The sequence below is a fragment of the Meriones unguiculatus genome, chromosome 17, assembly GCF_030254825.1.
Source record: "Meriones unguiculatus strain TT.TT164.6M chromosome 17, Bangor_MerUng_6.1, whole genome shotgun sequence".
Lineage (NCBI taxonomy): Eukaryota > Metazoa > Chordata > Mammalia > Rodentia > Muridae > Meriones > Meriones unguiculatus.
Genome location: NC_083364.1, coordinates 19152088 through 19171870, shown reverse-complemented (window position 1 = coordinate 19171870; position 19783 = coordinate 19152088). Strand labels below are relative to the sequence as shown.

At 42.7% G+C, this 19783-nt stretch overlaps 1 protein-coding gene across 2 annotated transcripts in view; it reads right to left on the bottom strand.

Moving 5' to 3' along the window:
* LOC110546224 (zinc finger protein OZF-like) overlaps positions 1-11829 on the bottom strand; it is a 33459-nt gene extending 21630 nt beyond the window's left edge. The window contains exon 1 of one of the 2 annotated variants that reach the window (XM_021632909.2): positions 11502-11829. In XM_021632909.2, coding sequence (XP_021488584.2) covers positions 11502-11639 — 138 coding nt within the window. In that variant the 5' untranslated portion in view covers positions 11640-11829. Of the gene's footprint in view, positions 1-11219; positions 11424-11501 lie in introns of those variants that run through there. The other variant, XM_060371252.1, reaches the window with a different exon arrangement.
* Positions 11830-19783: the final 7954 nt, after the last annotated feature.

Sequence of the window (19783 nt, the reverse complement as noted above, 5' to 3'; positions counted from 1 at the left end):
ACTGAGTAAGGCTCAGTATTTCATCTCTATCAGCATTAAAACAGAAGCCCCACCTTAGCACTTGGGAGGTTGAATGAAACAACAATGCTTCAAGTTTAGGGCAAGCCTGGGCTGTCAGTATACACTGGAGTCCCTTGGCACCCTTTGCTATGGTATGAAACTCAAAAAATCTAAAGTCAGCTTAGTGGTTCATGACTTTAATCATAGCACTAGGGAGACAGAGACAGGTGAATCTATGTGTGTACAAGGCCAGCCTGGTTCTATGTAATGAGTTCCAAGATAATCAGAACTACATAGTAAGACCCTGTCTTGAAAAAAAAAAAAAAAACAAAAATAAAACTAAACTAAACAAACAACCCAAACAGGGGCTAGGGACATAGCTCTTTGTAGAGTGCTTGCTTTGCATGCTTGAGGCTCTAGGTTCCATCCCTAACATGATTCCTGGGGAACAACTTGATACAAGTAGTTGGTGATGCCACCTGATGCCATGTGAGGTCATGGCCTATGCTTCACCATCCTCCATGTTTGAATCTGTAGCCCTGCAACAGCAGAGGGTCTGTTACCACCAAAGGCTATGCAGAAGTTCCTTGTCTGACCTGGGGCAATGTTGATGTCTGAGGGCTGTGTGGAGTTGGTCCCGCCCCTCACTGGCTTCAGTACTTGGTAGAGCAGGTTGAACCTCACCCAGGAAGCACAATAGAGCTGGCTCTCATTGTGGGTACCAGAGAGCTGGCCCCAATGCCATAAGTATGGGAGAACTGTCAGGCAGAGAAACTCAGGAACCACCCAGGCCCCTACCCAGGGCTTTGAGTTGGACCCAACATTTAGCCCAACTATGAAGGGGCTGATCCTCCAGAAACAAAGCTGCAAGATCTCCATGACACAGGCAACAACAGGATGTGACAGAAGAGTCCCAGTGAGGACCCAGCATTATTAAAACAGAAGCCAGAGGCCTCAAACCAGACCACTCACACATGGCAATGATCATTTCCAAGCAAAGCTGTTTGAACAAAGGTGTATACTGTAGAACACACTGCAGCTTCTACAGCAAGATTTTGTTGTTGTTGTTATTGTTCATCTGTTTTCTTTTGGGAGAGGTTGCAAGGGTAGAGCACAGATATGCAGGGATGGGTAGATGAATGGGATGGGGGTGCATGACGTAAAATTCACGATGAATCAATAAAAAGTTTAAAAAAGAAAAAAGTTGAATGGGACTTCCTGCCTCGTTCACGATCTCCAGTTTCTCAGTTCTGAACCTCAAGGACACCTTCTTCTCTATCTTTCTCATCATGGAATCACAGAACATCTTTACTTTCATCTGGACTGATCTTGACACCCATATCTCTACCGAACTCACCTAGCCTGTCCTACTCCAGGGGTTCCCGACAACCCATACCTGTTTGGTCAGGCACAGGCCTCAGATCTAGTCTCTTTGCGATCTACCCAATCTAAACTTATGCAAAATGTAGTTGACATTCTCCTCTGCAGTCTATCCCTACTAATTAGCCAAACTGACACCTCTGTTCGTCTTAGTTTCTTGTTAAGCTGAGGCTACAGTTTTTTGTTTAAGGTGCAACTGTTCACCCCTCAGGTCACCTACTTGGGACTATTATCTCAATTCATGAAACTATTACCTTCGATAGAGAACACGTAATCCAATCCCTTGTGGTCTACACTACCAAAAAAAAAAAAAAAGAGGAGATTTTAATCATTCCTAGGTATAGGTGACTTCTTACACTCCTAGATCCCCTTTTTCTTCCTTGCTCATCCCCTATATGAGGCAGCCCTTGGCGCCTCACATGAACCCCCAGGCCTACACCTCACTGAAGGACCCCATCTCTTCTCCATGTGACAGAAAACAGAGATATGCCCTTGGAGCCCTATACCACCAACTGCAACCTTCCTTTGCACCTGTGGCATACCTGTCCAAGAAATCAGACTTTACTACCCAGCAATGGGCACCCAGCACACAGTTCTAAACTCCTTATTTACAAACTTTTGGCTCATCTACCACTATCTTTTTCTACCACAACTTGTCCCATCTCTTAAGGGAAAGAGGTTTATAAATTTTATCTCTCTCCTGGGTTCTCTCTCTCCAGGTGGCACTAGCAGAAGATGGTACACTTACTTTGTAATCATACCAATCTCTCAATATCTAAAATATTTTTAACTGACCAAACACAAACAACCATCTTCTTCTTGCACTGACCTTAGAAGAACTACTACCCAATCCCTCACATATACATTGAGGGCACATTGCCTCAGGCTCTCCTTACCTAGTACACAGAAGGCAGCTCCTTTCTACATAAAGGGGGACAAAAAGCAGGCTTTGCTATAATGCCCAATACTGAGGTGGTGGACGCACAGGCCCTCCTGGTCCACAATCAACAGGCTAAATAGCTCTCACCATGCCTTCCAACTGGCACAAGGACAATGCCTAAATGTCTACAGAGACTCCAAATATGCATTTCACATCCTCGTGTTTCACAATGCCATCTGGAACGAGTGTGAACCACAAACAATAAGAGGATCAATCACCAACTCAAACCAAATTATGGCCGTGCTAAAAGCCACTGCTCTCCCCACGACTACAGGAATTGTCCACTGCTGGTCCCAAGAGAGTCACAATTCCATCATCTCTAAGGGAAATATGTGAACTGACGAGGAGGCTATAGCTGTAGCACTTGGGAGGTACAGACTTGTCTTACCCACTGCAGAACATTCTTGCATTACCACTCACATCCTCATTATCACCCCTCCACATTCAAAAACTTCTATCTAAACCAGCTGTTTCATCCTAATAGGCAAGCCTTGTCTCATTTTATTAAGGTCCACCTGTAGCCCTTGAGAATTTACATTTCTTAAAGGCTGTTTCTGCCTCTTATAAAAACTGTCAAATATGAGATCCCAATTTGATAGTGTAGCTTCCTTTTCCTACTCACCAGGCCAGAGGCTCTCCCCCTACAAATGACTGGCAGCATGACTTTACCACATGCCCACAGTTAAATACCTTAGGTTCCTCCTGGTCTTGCTGGGCACCCTCTCAGGGTGAGTGGAGAGCCTGCCACAACCAACAAAGGCTCAAGGCAGTCTCTGATCTTTTCCTCAGAAGATCAATCTCCACCTCCTTCGAGTCAGACAATGGCCCTAAATTCAACTACCAGATTTCCCAAACTCTATCCAAAGCCCTCAACATCCCCTGACATTTTCATATTACATATCATTCCCAGTACTTGGTAAACATAAGATGAACTATATTCACAAAATATCTTTGTAGAACTCTCAAAAGAACTTCTCAATTGGGCAAAATTCCTACCACTGCCCCTTCTCAGGCTAAGGGCTCAGTCCAAGTGGCCTCTTTCCATCTAATCATTTGAGCACATGTATGGAGAATTGGTTCTGGCCCCATCTTTCACCCAAACCCATCGCCTTTCCCTAATCACATACTCACTTCCTTACTCTGCCACCTCTGCTCCCTCCTATGAGACATTACTGACCACTCCCTTACCCCGACATAGGCCAACTCCTGTCCGTGCCCAGTCAACACTGGGGACCAGGTCTGTTACAGTAATTTTTATTCCACTGAATCAGCTGTAGCCTTGGAGATTTACTACTTCCATCTGCTAATCTGGGCCTAATGCTGGAAGCTTCTATTCTTTGTAAAATCTAATCTAGGTCTAGAATGCTTTCAGCCTCTGAGACTTACTCCTGAAAAAGCTTACCCTTTCTATTTTTTTCTGAACTCTGGCTGGCTGGTTCAACTCAGCTATTCCGGCTTAAACTCCCCTCCAAGGTGATTAATTCAACCTGGATTCTCTGTTTTTTACTGAATTATTCTGCTTGGCCTAAAACTAACTCTAGCAATCTATTCTGGCTCCTTCTCATGCGCTGGCTCATTCTGTCTTCACCTGTGTCTAGCTGTTCTCTCTTCAACCTCTCTCAATAAAATTGTCAGAGTAAAAACTGCTTCTGAATTCCACAAAGTGAACTGCCATGAACTCAACTCCACTGCACACAGCCTTTCAACTCACTGACTCACCTGAACTTCTGAAAGAACTCAGAGGTCTCCTTGCCTCTGTCTCCTGGGATTAAAGGTGGGTCTGTAATTCCAGCCAGGGGAGCCATGAGGATTAAAATTCCTCTACACAGGTCCTTTGATCCATCTGGACCAATGTCCCTCATCCCTTTATTGTAAATGCCATGACCCCTTCAAGGTAGTTCTTGTAATATGCACAGCTGCTAAGCTCAAGGTCTCCCTCACTGGATTCACCTCTCTTGGCTCAAGCCCTTTACTCCTTCGCCTAAAGATAACTTCCCCTCCTACAAATCAACCCCAACAGGCCCTGTTCCCTTTCAGAGGACACTGATATCAACCACCTTGTGTCCAGTTCCAGAAGAATGAGGCTTCATCCCAGTAGCCATGCTGGACTCTACTGGATTGGACACAGACTTTTGCTCCCCATCTTCTTGTCTGCTTCTGTTCAGAATAACTCTTACATATGGAGATTCACAATTCAAAAAATGCTCACTTGTAATAAACAGTCCCTCCAAATAGGGTTAGGAAATTGTTCCAAAGCAGGCTGTTAGGAGCCAATTACAATTCCCATCGCCCCTATATCCACCCCTCCTCCTTCATTTATTTACCTTTTGCTAACTTCCTCTATGACCAGACAGATGACAATGACAGTAAAGAGTGGTCAAACAGACATGGAGGCTGCCTCTACAGGTCTTGCCAATACCATCTGCCATATGTGCATCCTCGCTCTGATTCTCTCCACCACCGACAGAAAGAGGCCCTTTAACATCTGCATCATGGACCCATGGGATCCCAGGTGGGAAATCAGTGTTGTTGGTAAGCTCTACCATTTCCTCAATCCCGGGCACCTGTAAAGCATGACTAAAATCAAGAGAAAATATGTTCCTGATTACTCGACCCCTGAAGACAGGGGAGCCAGAAGAGGTGATTCAACACTCCCCCAAGGTCATTACCTCTTTAACATCTCCTCTCCTAAATAATTCTGACCTTGGCCTACCTTCCTTTAATAGCACCTAACCCGGCCCCTTTGGGGATTGCTGCCTGTTCTTCCTCCTGGTACTAATTCACAACTGCTGCTTCCAGCTTCTCTTCATAACCTTGTCAAATAAACTTGCCTCACCATTCATCAACAGACCCAAGTCCAGTGTTGCCACAACTCTCTACCATTGTCCTATCACCCTCTTTGGCATGGCAAAGTGCTTTAAGGGACACATATTGTAGGGGTGTTAAATTTCTTAGACTGCAACAAAACCTTAACCTTTGACAACCCAATACTGTACCATCCATAATACCTCAATACTTTGTGGTACTCAAGTCTACCATCACTACCTGCTAATTTGCACACTAGTATTTCTCTTCCTCAAGTTGGGGGTGATACATGGAGAAGGGTCCTTACCGATTCCAGTGTGGACTCAATAAGCTGCCCAAAATAATACAAGCAGTTCAAATCTTGCCCAATTTGGCTGTCGCAAAAATAACTGTGGGTGTCACCACTGGGATAGCAGGACTGACCACATCTTCCCAGGTCATCCAGGACCTCCAACAGGTGTCCCAAACTACAGTCACACTTCTAGGACAAATTGACTCCTTGGCCAAAGTGGTAGTCAAACTGACAGAAAACAGATCTTCTTACAGCTGAAAAAGGCAGCCTTTGACCTTTCCTCTAAGAGGAAAGCTGCTTCTATGTCAGCCAACTGGACACAGTAAAGAACAAAATCCAACAACTTCAAACTTATAAAATGTAAGGAAAAATTCAATGCCTCCAGCCCCTGGGCCTTTGAGAACCCTTTATGGAAGTGGGTATGTCCCTTCCTGATGCCCCCTCCTCAACTTCCTGCTTTTACTAACTACATCATGTTATTGATTTTCTTATTTATGTTTCTCCAATGACAATTTCAAAAAATCTCTACTCAAACAATCAGTTGTTATAGAACTACCAAATGCTAGCCACAGAGTTGGAGACTCATGACTACTAAATATGACCTGATGATAAGGACCAACAATGCCCAAAAGATGTTGCCTCCAACAGACTGCAGGAAGCAGTCTAAAGAGCACAGAACCTCATTCATACCTCACAAGTCATGCCTAACTATTTCCTCACATTTCATAATAGAGGGAGAAATGTTGAAAATACCCAAGTCCACCTTCAGTAACCCACTGACAGCAGCCACGTCATCACCAGCCACCAAAAGGTAACACATGTCAACTGTCACTCCAAGTAGTGTATTCGCCCTCTGCACAAGCACTATACCCCTTTGTAAAAAGCAAGTGCCTTCATGGCCTGCCCTCTTTTTCCCCTTCCATCCTACCTCAGAGACAGCGTCTGCGTACCCCTTTTGAGTTAATGTCCTTGTGGACTGTATACAGTTTTACCCTTGTTCATTCAAATGCGCATTTCTCTACCCCACTCTCTTTCAATCCGGATATTGCATTGTTAAGTATAATCCCAAAACAAAAAGCATTGTTTTTTTCCCCTTATTCAGACATTAAAAAAAAATATTATGTGTATCTGTGTGATACATGTGGGTGATATGTGTATCAGGACAGGCACAATAGTTGAGAGTTTGAAGATCAGAAGGCAGCATGCAGGAGTCAATTTCTCTTGCCACCAAGGGTTCTTGAGATCAAACTCAGGTCATTAAGCTTGCATACCAAGCACCTTTCCTACAGACACATCTCATCTATTTGGTTGAATTCTGACCACAAAAAGTCTCATTTCTATACTTTGACACATTCTTATTTTTTGTGTGTGTTTTTTGAGACAGAATCTCTTTGTAGTTCTAGCTTGCCTGGAACTTCACATTTGAACCACGTTAATTTTGAACTTCCTGAGTCTCCCTCCAAACTACTAAAATGACAGGTGTGAGCAACATATTAAATCAAAGTATAATACAGACATATATATATGTATATATATATATATAGCAACTTCTTAAAGAATGGCAAAAAGAAAGTGAAAGTGACAGATTAGTTTTAAAATCTTTTAACTCTTGACAATAGAAAGTCTATCCACATAAAGAAGTGTCACCACTTGGTTTCCTATTGGCCTAGTAAAAGTTAGCATTATATTTCTCAATGGCACACCATAGAATTTGCCCAGTTTATGTCCTATTGAGAACTTATTCTTATAATGAGGAAATTATCTTGTTCTTGGAGAGAGGTCACATTTAATGCTCTGATCTGGTCTCAAGCTGATCTTCCTGTTTCAGCTTTTCAATTGTTGGGATTACAGGTGTGAGTCACAATGAATGACTGAAGGAAATTCTGTATAAAAGCAGACTCAGTGACAGACTATTTGCCTATCACATGTGAGGTCCTTGAGTTCAATCCCTAGCCCTGTGTGTGTGGTGGTGGTGGTGGGGAGCATGACACAACTAATGTGGCCTCATTCCTCATCAACTATATAAACACATAAGCATTTAAAATGCATGTGAGGCTCTTCAAACCAAAACGAATCCAAAATGGAAAGCATACTACACATTCAAAGGAAAAATCCACCAACATGACATTTAAATTCTAACATCAATTTCCCCTCCAAAACAGAACCAACATTTGTAAAAGAAACATTTTTCCATCTTAAATCACATACTGACCTTCATATACTGATAGTGCAAGATTTCAATACCCTTCAATACCCATGCACAGGTCATTCAAACAGAGAACTACTGGAGCTAACATGCAATATAAACCAAATAGACCTCACAGATATTTACAGACTACACCAACGAAACACAAAAGACCTTCTCAGCTCTATAACAGGGCCCAGACTGTAGCACAACCGAGTCCATGATGGAAGTGCCATTCAGGCCGTAAAACTCAGTACATAGACAACACCATTTGCCAAAAATAAAAACTGCCTTATCTATCAAAGTCCATAGCTATGGGAAGGTTTCTACAAGTATTAGCCTTGCTTTTTAGCTTCTGTAGTTTCACTTCTGGCTAACTGTTCTCATTACCGAAGTATGTTAATGCAGAACATGGTATTTGTGCTTAAGTGTGCATCCTGAGAAAGGCTGAGGCTACACTGGAATCCCAAACATGGACAGGTTAAGAAAGAGTTTCTACTGGCTTAACCCCATTTCCCAGCAGCCTTCTCTAGTGAACACCCCACATTTCTGGAGGTTGCACTGAGTTCTCAGAGACCAGACCTAGGTATCTCTGAGGCTCTTGAAGAGGGTGGGAGGAGAATGCAATGGGCAGGGGACTCCTAGGGGATATACAACCTCACTATTTCAGATCTCCAAGGCTCCCTTTGATCATTGGCTGCTAATGCTTCAGAAGAATCTGACACCTCCACCCCAAAAGGAAAAATTCAAAGGTCGCCTGTTGTGACACCTCTGGAAGCAAGTCTGGTTGAGGGGCCTTCTGTTTGGACAGGTAGGGGAGGTTGGACACAGCAGCTCATCAGTGTCCTGGAACCATGTGAGATGCCACTGGATCCCTCTGTCTCTTCAGGTGTATGAATGTGTGATGGCCATCTTGGTTGTTTTTACTGTATGTCAGTCTCTCCGTGTATGTGTGTCTCTATGTTTTTCTGTGTTTCTTTCAGTTTTGTTTTCTGTACTGACCAGTGGCTTTCTGTGGTGTGAAACTTTTCTCCACCTGGTTTAAGGCCTATGCTCCCTGCTGTTGGGGACCTGAATCCTATTGGCTCTGCCTGGTCACCCAGAGAAAACCAACCCCCCAACCAACCAAGCAATCAATCAGCCAACATCTACCCATCCCACTCTAAGAGCAGAAGCACTTGCTTGCTTTGTTGCTTGGCTCCTGTTCACAGTCAGGGTTGGTCCCTGTGTGGAGGTGAGGAGGGCCAGCCTATATTCCAGGCTCCACCTCTTTGCCATCTAAGCAGAATGCACACAGGCAGGGGAAAACATTTCCCCCAGGTGACTATTCCCTCTCCTCTGCCTCCTCTAAGCAGTCCTAGGGAAGCAGAATTGTTCCCCTGGGCTGAGACCAAAGGAGAAGAGAAAGTTCTACTACTCCTTTCTCTTTCACAATGAATGTCTCTTTTCAACCAGTGATCCATAAAACCCATCATTCTCTGAAAAAAGTAAAAGCTCTGCTTATGGTTGGGCAGGGAAATTGCTGCTAGGCAAAACAGCCTGGATAGAACAGACTATCCCTTCTATCCAACATTGACCAAGGAGACTTTAAACTACTACTTTAAACTCCCTAACTACTTTTTAGAAAGATTAAAGACAGCTGCTAGAATGATTTCCTTTTGTCACCAATTGGCCCCAGATATTAGAAAAAAAAAAAAAAAAAAAAAAAGAAAAAGATTAAAGTGGGTCCCAGTTGCTGGAGCTACCCCAAAAGATGTTTAAAAACAAAAAGCTGATGCCTTAAAGATGGAGCTGGTTTCCGCCTTCTACCTTCCCGATGGTGAGTGCTCTCTGTCACAAACAACTCCACATTTGGCTAAGGCTGAGGATCTGGCTTGCTTCCATGTATGTGGACCTATCTGCATTGCCCACGTGGCAAGCCTGGGTTGGCTACCCAGAGGCTATTTAAGCTGTGGGCTGGCTTTCCCCAGGGTCAGATGATTGTTCAAGGTTCCTGAATAAACTGCATTGAAAAAAAAAAACAACAAAAAGCTGATTATAGGACAAGACCTTTTGCATGAACAGAAAGCCACTGTCATCTTCTGATAATGAGACATGGGAAGACTTAATGGTACCCAGAAAAACTTTGGTATCTTACCCTCTGCCAGAAGAGTATCTCCTAGCTAAAAGATCTGCCTTTATTCAAAAGATAAAAAAACAGCCAATGGCCCTGGAAATAAAAGGGGAAATTGCAGTCCATATTGCCTGACTTGAAGAGACAGGCATCCTGGTGCTGTAGTCACCCTAGAATATGCCTCTAATACCTATGAAGAAACCTGGGACCTCTGAGTCTCTTAAATCCGATTTTTCCAGAAAAAAAAAAAAAACAATGTCTTAAACCTGAAATATACATTCTTTACCCTGCCACTGGCAGAAGTGAGTCAACCCATCTTTGTGCTTTTAAATGGGCAGGCCTGGGAGGTTACAATGGGCAAATCCAGGTTGTCCTAGGATTAAAGATACTAAATGCAGAGTTCCTGCTCTACTTTCAGAGGTTTCCTGGGAAAACAGATTATAAAAGGGACCACTAAGGGACTTTACAAGATTTATAGACCTTGGGCTACAAAATGTTGGCTAAGAAAGCTCAATTTGTAGAAGGCTACCTATCTTCACAACAAGATAGAGGGAGGCAAAAGGAGCCTCTCAGGGTAGGATAGCTGTGATCCTTCTGATATCAAATCCAAAGACAAAGACAGGTTCAAGAGTTCCTAAGTACAGCTGGATACCGCTGCCTCGGGATGCCAGAGTCTGTGGAAACAGCCAGGTCTCTCTGCACACCAGCACAAAAAAGGGTACCGAGCCCTTAATCTAGACTGCGACTAAACAATGGCATTTGAAGCCTTAAAATCAACGCTGACTTTCTGTTCCAGGCCCAGCACTTTCAGATGCCTCAAAAACTTTTCATCTGTTTGCCCACAAAACAAAAGACTAAATAGGTTTTAACCCAAACTTTGGGGCCATAGCAATGCCACATGACATACCTGTCTAAATGACTGGGCCCTGCAGCACTGGATAGCCCACCTGTCTATTGCAGCTCCAAGTTTAATGGAAAACTCTAGGTCTAGATTGTATACTCACAGCACCACATGATATAGTTAAAGCCATCCACAAAGAAGCGCCCAAACACTGTCTAATGCCTCTGTGACCCAGGCCCAGGCCATATCACTAAGCCCCCTCCAGTCTGGTTAGAGAAACCCACTGCCAACAACTACACTATCCTATTGCCTGATGACGCGGATGTTAGTCCATGACTGTCAGGAGATGAAAGATGAAACCAGGTACTGTGCTGTTTGGGAAAGAAAAACGGAGATCAACAGAATGTAAGAGAAAACTTAAAAAAAAAAAATCACAATTAATATTGGGTCAATACTGACACATGAGGCCAGGAAACCCAGGAAGTCTGGCCTTACTAACACACGTGACTGGACCACCAAGGCATATACATGCAAATAAGTGTTAATAACACAGACTTTCCACCCGCACAGAATTGCTGCGGGCGGATCCGACCCGAATGTGAAGGCCAAATGCAGAACTCCTAGAAGACATTAGAGAAAGTAGAGCCCCGAGAGTCAGCAAACCTGCGGTGCTTGACAATGAAAGCAGCTTTAGTGCGCTCACTAAATAGTGACGTCACAACAAGGCTAGTTCACACAAAGGCTCTGCTCCCCTCGCTCTACACAGGCGCGGCCAGGGGGCCGAAGTCCTTCAGAGGTGCCGCTTCCACCGGGAAGTGCAGGAAACCTCAAATGAACAAACGGTACCACATCAAACACGGGATCTCGCCGCGGGTGCCCGACCCGGGACGAACCCACTCGGGCTCCCGCGGCTCCTCCCCGCGTGGGGACGGCGGCCCCGCTCACCATGGCGCGGACTCCGAGCTCGCCCCGCTCTCCTCGGCTCCCGGCAGCGGCTCTCAGTACAGCACGCAGAACCAAAGGAGACTCCCTCAGTCCCTCAGCCGAGCCTGGATCATGGCGGACCGGAAGCGCCCTCCCCATTCTGACTGGCGGGTCTGTCTGGAGGCTCTGCTTGGCCAGTGAGATCTGGGTGGCAGGAGCAGCTCCCTTAGGGACAGAGTGCTGTAAAGGGACACAGCGCGGTGGTTCCCTCCCCTGGCTTCCACCTTAGGCACAGAACTGTCCCAGACCTGAGGAGACTGGCATTGCAGTAGGACTTGGGCCTGTACTGCAAAAGTCAATACTGCCCTGTTCCTGGACTCCGTAGGCACCACTTCTCCGTGTAGGCAATGGGTCTCTCGAATACAAACATCATTAAACAATGATCCCCCTGCCTTGCAGCTGAAAGGTCGCTCAGCCCATCCGGTCAAATAAAAACAAAAACAACAACAACAACAACAAAGCAAAAAACAAACAAACAAAAAAACAAACACCTGATTGACATTCACCAGACCTCAGCAATTCCAGTAAGGCACACCCAGGATTGCTCAAATCTCTCTTCGATGCACTTTGGTAGCAAAAAATTAACTCTTTTCCAGCTTTCTGTGGTGGTACTGGCCTGTTATGCCAGCATCTGAAAGGGGAAAGCAGGATAACAAAAGTTTAATCCTGGTGTACAGAATGAGTTTCATGACATCCAAACAAACAAACAAACCAAAAACCAAAACCAACCTAACCAGGAAAGCAAAGTGGTCTATGATACCAAACACCAACAATTAGGGCCCCGAAAGTGGAGGTGGCCAGAGTGAGGGTCTGGGATGAGAAGACAGAGATAAAAGTTTAGGATCAGTATGTCTTGCATAACCTGATGACTCCTGTTCAGCAAGTTTAGTAAGATGTACAGCTCTGATGCACTAGTTATAGGTGGAGAATGAGAAAGATGATTTAGCAAAGTTGGCAGAAGAGCACACAGTAGCTATGAGGTTAATAGCTACAGCCTCTCAGGGGGAAAAAAAAAAGCTTGGTTCCTTTGACTCCTTCAAGATGCTTGTTCAAGCACCAGACCAGTATTTCCCAAATCTGCCCATGGAGAGAAAAGTAATGTTCTCTTGGTGATTAAAGGAATTTGAGAGTTTCTTGGCTTCTAAAAAGCTTACATCTAAACAAACAAACAAAAACAAATATATGAAAATGGAAACAAAAGAAATCAATGCACGGAAAGATAGGTCTTAGAAAAAGACTAGTAGAGATTGAAGATTAAAATCCACATAATAGAGAAGAAAATTATTAATGGTACCAAAAGTGCATTTTTAAAAACCATAATTGAAACACCTTTAGTTAAATTACTTCTTAAATGAACAGACTCATATTCCTAATCTTCCATAGGAATTTGGAGCTGAATGCAGTGGTACAGTCCTAAAATCCCACTACATGGAAGGATGAAGCAGAAGTTTAAGACCTCATATGATTCTAGACTGTGTTAACAAAATATTTGGGGAACTTAACCAGATCCTGCCTCCAAATATTTTTTTCTTTAAAGCTCAGTGGACAGATGCTGGCGATATATGGGTGGCTCAAAAATGGGTACCTAGTATTTCCTACCCCAAAATGAAAATAGAGCAACAACCACTATATTGAAATAGGTGGCTTAGAAGGGAGGGCTATTGGAACCTGGAAAGATGGCTCAGCAGTTAAGAACACTGGCTGCTTTTCTAGAGGTCCTGAGTTCAAGTCCCAGCAACCACATGGTGGCTCCCAACCATCTATAGTGAGATCTTGTGCTTGTCTCTGGTGTGTGGGTATATATGCAGACAGAACACTATGCATAATAAATAAATATATCTTAAAAAAAAAAGGGAGTGCTATAAGAGGAACCAGCTAGTTGCCTGATTTCTTGACAGTAAGTCTGAGGGCCTGAGGTCTATACCCAGGAGAGTAGCCACTCTTTCAACTTGTGCTCTGACCTTCACATATTCGCTTACGGCACGTATCTTCACACACTTCTCAATGGCACAGATACAGAAATTGTAAAAAGAAAACAATATGAAAAACAATAAAATCACCCCCCCCCCAATCCAGTAAAATAGCTAGCTACCTGCTTCTGGGTTGCCTAGTAATACATGATGTCATCATGTGCCCCCCACCATGTGTGTGGCAGATGCACCTGGCAGACGCAGTTATGCTGGGCAGGAGCTATAAATGGATCCCTGCCTCTTACCTCTCTCTTTTGCTCTCTCCCTCTTTCCTGCTCTCTCCCCTTTCTCTGTCAGGGCATCCCCTTCCCCCACCATGTCTCTCTCTCCTTCCCTCTCTTTCTCTACCTCCATCCAATAAATATCTTTCATACCAGATCTGTCATATGTGTGTCATCATTTTAAAAATAATAACATATCCAGTTTAACCAGGTCAAATTTAAAACACTGATATTCACCAGGCAGCAGCAATTAAAAAAAAAAAAAAGCTTATCTAGGATTGCTCACACTTCTCTTAGCTGAACCTTGGTAGTCAAAATAATAACGCTTTCCCAAACTTCTGTGATACCATTGTCCAGTCATGCCAGCATTAGGGGAGGTGGAGGCAGGACATCAAAGTTTAAGCCTGGTCTACATAGTAAATTCCAGGACAAGCCAGAGATACAGAAACACTCTCTCTAAAAACCAAATACATACATTTGTTTAAATCAGCTTGGTCTATGATGCCCAATGCCAATAGTTAGTGTCTCCACAATGGGAGATCATGAGGGCAAAAAAGGCCTGGGATGAGAAGACACAGATAGAAGGTTTGACATGAGAATGTTTTGTATAAGTTGATGGCTCCTGTTCAGCAAGGTTATTAATATGTACAGCTCTGATGCACTATTTGCGGTTGGAGAATGAAACAGTCATTAGAAAGATAATTTAGCAATGTTGGCAAGAAGAGCACAGGATCTCTCAGAGTTAGTACACAGTGGCCATGAGACTAATAACCTAATAACTAATGAGATGGACTCTTATGCTGAAGAGGCTGGTTCCCCTGACTCTTTCAAGATTCTCCTCCAGCACAAAATGTTTGCCTTGGGCAGCACAAAAATGTAGTTTTCTTTTGGAGCTCTCATCAGGGTCTCTGAGAAAGCCTTTGATAGGCCTGGCTATCAGAAGGCCCACCTCCAACCTAAACAAACAAACAATTTGAAAATGGTAACAGTAGTTTCATATAGAAAGGCAGGACTTAGAAAGAAAGACTAGTATGGGTTGGAGAGGCAATCCACATAATGGGGAATAAGAAAATATTAACAACACTAAAACTTGATTTTTAAAAACCATAATTCATGTACCATCAGCTATATTACAAAAAAAAAAAAGGAACGCAAACTCAAATTGCTAATTTCCTATATAAATTTTGACCTGAGAGTGATGGTACAGTCCTTGAATCCCACCGGCTACAGACTGAGTTGACAAAATACTTAGGAATGTAACCATACTCTGCCTCAAAATAATCTTTGGTATAAGGCTCAGTGAACAGATGCTTGCAAAGCATGGGTGGACTCTTGAGTGAGTACTTCTACACCAAAAAATGAAAATAGAGCAACTACAACCAATCTTACTGAAATAGGTAGATTATAAGTGCTGTAACTGGTGCCAGCTCGGCTGGGTGAGTAAAAGTGCCCTGAGAGTGATACCCAGGAAAGAACATGGCTCTCTAACTTGTCATCTCACCTTCACACTTGTACTGTGCTTTCTTTGTTCATACACATCTCAGTAGCCCCAATTCAGAATTAAACAAACAAACAAACAACTGAAAAGAATTTGGTAGGGGCTGGAGAGGTGGCTCAGAGGTTAAGAACACTGGGTGTTCTTCCAAAGGTCCTGAGTTCAATTCCCAGCAACCACATGGTGGCTCATAACCATCTATAGTGATGTCTGGTGCCCTCTTCTGGTTAGCAGGCACACATACAGGCAGAACACTATATACATAATAAATAAATAAATCTTTTTTTTCTTTAAAAAAGAATATGAGAAACAAAATATCAAAACAACAACAAAATCCAGCAACACAGCTAGATGTGTGAGTACAACCATTGACCAAAATATAACTTCCTTTACCACATTGCGAGGATGACAATAGGAATCAAAGCATTCACAGTGAACTTCCTACCAAGTTTTCAAGTTATCCCTGTACAGCTTTCTTAGGGTGAAATAGAAACAAATGCAGTTTTCTATGAAAATTCTTATTTTCTAGGTATTTCTTTTGGATTAAACAACTAACCCTTCCCTGAGTTTGCAAAGAAAAGATAAACAAAGAAATACATAAAGCAGACATTTGTTTTTTTTTTTTAAAGATTTATTTATTACTTATGCAATGTGTGTTAGCATGTACACCTGCACGCCAGAAGAGGGAACCAGATTTCATGTTTAGATGGTTGTGAGCCACCATGTGGTTGCTGGGAATTGAACTCAGGACCTTTGGGAAGAGCAATCAGTGCTCTTATCCTCTGAGCCATTTCTCCAGCACCCAAAGACATTTGTAATACAGTAAGAATCATGAATACAGGCCTGTCAAATCAGTTACTCTACTGTATGCACCCAGATATTTATTTTTTATATTGCAGGAGACCAAAGTTGAGAGATTTTTAAATTTTTTCAAAGGAAATTTTGGAGTTTTACAGACAATTTAAATTAAGAAATTAGATATTTTTAAAGGAACAGCTTTTAAAATATTTAAATGTATAAGCTATAGGACACAGCTTAACAGCTAATATCTACTTACAGCTAAGTACACACCATGTTTATCTTTCCAGGTCTGGAGTACCTCACCTATGATTATATTTTTTTTCTAGTTCTATCTATTTGCCTGCAAATTTCATGATGTTATTTTTTAATAACTGTGTAATGGTCCAATAGCACATTACATTTATTCTTTCTTTGGTTGAGGGTTATCTAGATCATTTCCAGTTTCTGGCTATTATGATTAAAGCCACTATGAACATAGTTAAGAAAGTATCTTTTTGGTAGAAGCGGACATCTTTTGGGTATATACCCATTTCCAGTTTTCTGAAGACATGCCATCATGCCATCTTGATTTCCATATGGTTCTACAATGTTTGCAGTCCCACCAGCAAAGGACTGCTGCCTCGCTCCTCCTCCTCACCAGCATGAACTGTCCTTTGTGTTATTTATATTAACTAATATGACAGGTACAAGATGGAATCTCAAAGTAGTTTTGATTTGCATTACCCTGATGGCTAAGGATATTGAGCATTTATTTAGGTTTTTCTCGGCCATTTGAAATTCCTCTATTGAAAATTCTCTATTTAGATTTATACCCAATCTTTTATTGAGATTATTTGGTTTGTTAATGTCTAGTTTCTTGAACTCTTTAAATATTTTGAATATTGGCTCTCTATCAGAAGTGTAGTTGGCAAAAATAATTTTCCATTCTGTAGACTGCCACTTTTTCCTATTGATGGTGTCTTGTAGAAGCTTTTCAGGGTTATGAGGTCCCATTCATTAATTGTTGATTTTAGTGCCTGAGCCATCAGTGTTCTGTCCAGGAAACTGTCGCCTATGCCAATGTGTTCAAGGCTACTCCCCACTTTATCTCCTATCAGATTCAGTGTGTTGAGATCTTCAATCCACTTAGACTTTGTATGGGGTAATAAATATGAAGCTATTTGCATTTGTCTACATGCAGACATCCAGTTGGACCAGCAATATTTGTTCAAGATGCTTACTCTTTTCACTGTGTCTTCTTTTTCCTTCTTTATCAAAAATTGGATGTTCACAGGAATGTGGATTTATATCTGGGTTTTTGATTCAATGCCATTGATCAATGTATCTGTTTTTATGCCAATACAGTCTTTTAGTCTTTCTTTTCTTTTCTTTTCTTTCTTTCTTTCTTTCTTTCTTTCTTTCTTTCTTTCTTTCTTTCTTTCTTTCTTTCTTTTCTTTTTTTCTTTTTCTTTTTTAAACTTTACTTCTGTAGTGCGGTTTGAAATTAGGGAACTCCAGGAGTTCTTTTCTTGTTCAGGGTTGTTTTAGCTATTTTGTATTTTTTGTTTTTCCAAATGAAGTTGAGTATTGTTCATTCAAGGTCTGCAAAGAATTGTGCTGGGGCTACAGAGATGGCTCAGAGGTTAGCACTGGCTACTCTTTCAGAGGTCAATTCCGAGCAACCACATGGTGGCTCACAACCGTCTATAATGAGATCTGGCGCCCTCTTTTGGCGTTCAGGTCTACATGCAGACAGAACATTATATACATAACAAATAAATAAATCTTTAAAAAAAGTGCTGAAAGTTTGATGAAGATTGTATTGAATCTATAGATGGCCAAAGGCTGAAATACTGGCCAAGTCCAGGAAGAACAGGCTGTTTTGAAGCTGTCCAGGGTCTGTGAGAACGTCCTTGGCTGGGAGTGAAAGTGCAGGTCTGGCTTGACACAGCTGTGAGGTTAGACTGGAGCACCTGCGGTTGCTGTTTTGGCGATGTCTTGGATGTACGGAACACCTGGGGCTGCCAGGACACGGGAACGGATATATAGGCAGAAGACAAAGTTAAGTAGGTCACACAGAAAATTACTTCTAGGTGTACATCTGAAACTTTTGGGAGAGCGAGCAGACAGGGAAGGTTTGGATTAAAGAAGAGAAGATTGAACATAGGGAAACTCGGTTTACCCAAAGGAACCTCCATTTATCTGATAGCTGATATTAATTAAAAGGTTTTGTTTTGGATCTGTCATCTAGGGAATACTGAGTCCGAATTTGGTTGCAGAAGCATGTAAGCTTAGAGGCCCTTAAAGCAGGCAGTAGGTATATGAATCTGAAATCATCTAGGAGACACTCCAAAGGAGAGCCTCGGGGTACAGTGGAAGACATGATTCCCATGGGTGAAGAGAAAAATGTAAGTCAGTTCTGCCAGACTTTGGGGCGTCCTCACGAAGCACTGGAGAACCAGAGGTAGGGGGGCACAAGCTGGCAAAGCAGGTCATCACAAGCAGTCAGGGGCCACAGGGAAGACTACCCAGGGACAAGGCCTCACCTAGTACTAGGATTTCCCAACGTGTGAGAAAAGGAGAGCTGAGAGATCGCATCGGAAAAAAGAAAAAGATTATTCACCCAAGGGAAGGTGCCTGTAGTGAGTGTGGGTGAGAAGCAGTAGCAGTCGCTGCCCCTGTTCCCCAGTGAAGGAGAGGTGCCAGCGTTCTCTCGGACAAGGGGAAGCGTTTATGCCAACCAGAAGGGAAGACTCACCAATTAGCCTGTGTTGGTGCAGGAATGTAGCAATCACGTAGTTGGGGGAGGGAAGTCCCCAAACCAGGGGAAAGGGCGTGGGTGGGATGGGGTTGAGGGGAGAATCTCACCTTTTGAGATAGACAATAGGTGTAGTACTTATCTGGAGCCCAAATGACCTGGATTCTGGTGGATTTTTGCAGCCTACAAGAATTAATGAATTAGAGCTGTAGTGATAAATGTCAAAGCTCTGGACAGTTACTATAAGAGCAGCAAGCAATAGGAGGAAATATGAAGCATTTTTATTTTATTTTATTATCTTTTTATTTATTATGTATACAGTGTTCTGCCTATATGTACAGTTGCACCGCAAAGAGGGCACCAGATCTCACTATAGATGGCTGTGAGCCACCATATGGTTGCTGGGAATTGAACTCAAAACCTTTAGGAAGAGCAGGCAGTGCTCTTAACCTCTGAGCCACCTGTCCAGCCCCAGAATTTTTATTTATTTAGGATACCTTAAATCACCTTAGATTTACCAACCTTAAAACATCTTTCTTAGACACTCAAACATTTATAACTTGTATTTACCAACTTTAAAGCACTTTCTTAGACCCTCAAACATTTTCTTAGAAGCTTCATAACTTAAACTTCTGTATCCTTAGGCCTTTGTATCTAATTAGTTACTGTGAGACATAGGTGGGTGAGAAAAAACACATTTATTGCTTTAACATTTATTTGTTAGAGAAGTTGTAAAAGGTTACATCTGTACCTGTTTTTTTTTTTTTGTCTGCTAATAAGTTAGACTGTGTCTAGACCTGACAGTATTATGTATAGGAGTGAGGCTTAAGGCTGTCTCCTGAATATGAAGAGAACTGAGAAGGCATCTGAAGCCTCCCAAGACAAAAGTTGGCAATATGACAGTGGGACCCTAGTGTGAGGTTAAAAAAGACCTGCAGTGTTACCCTGGGCTGGGCAAGGCTGGTGGAGGTCGCTGACTCTAGGAGCCATTTGTCCTCTGTCAGGCCAAGGAGCTTGAA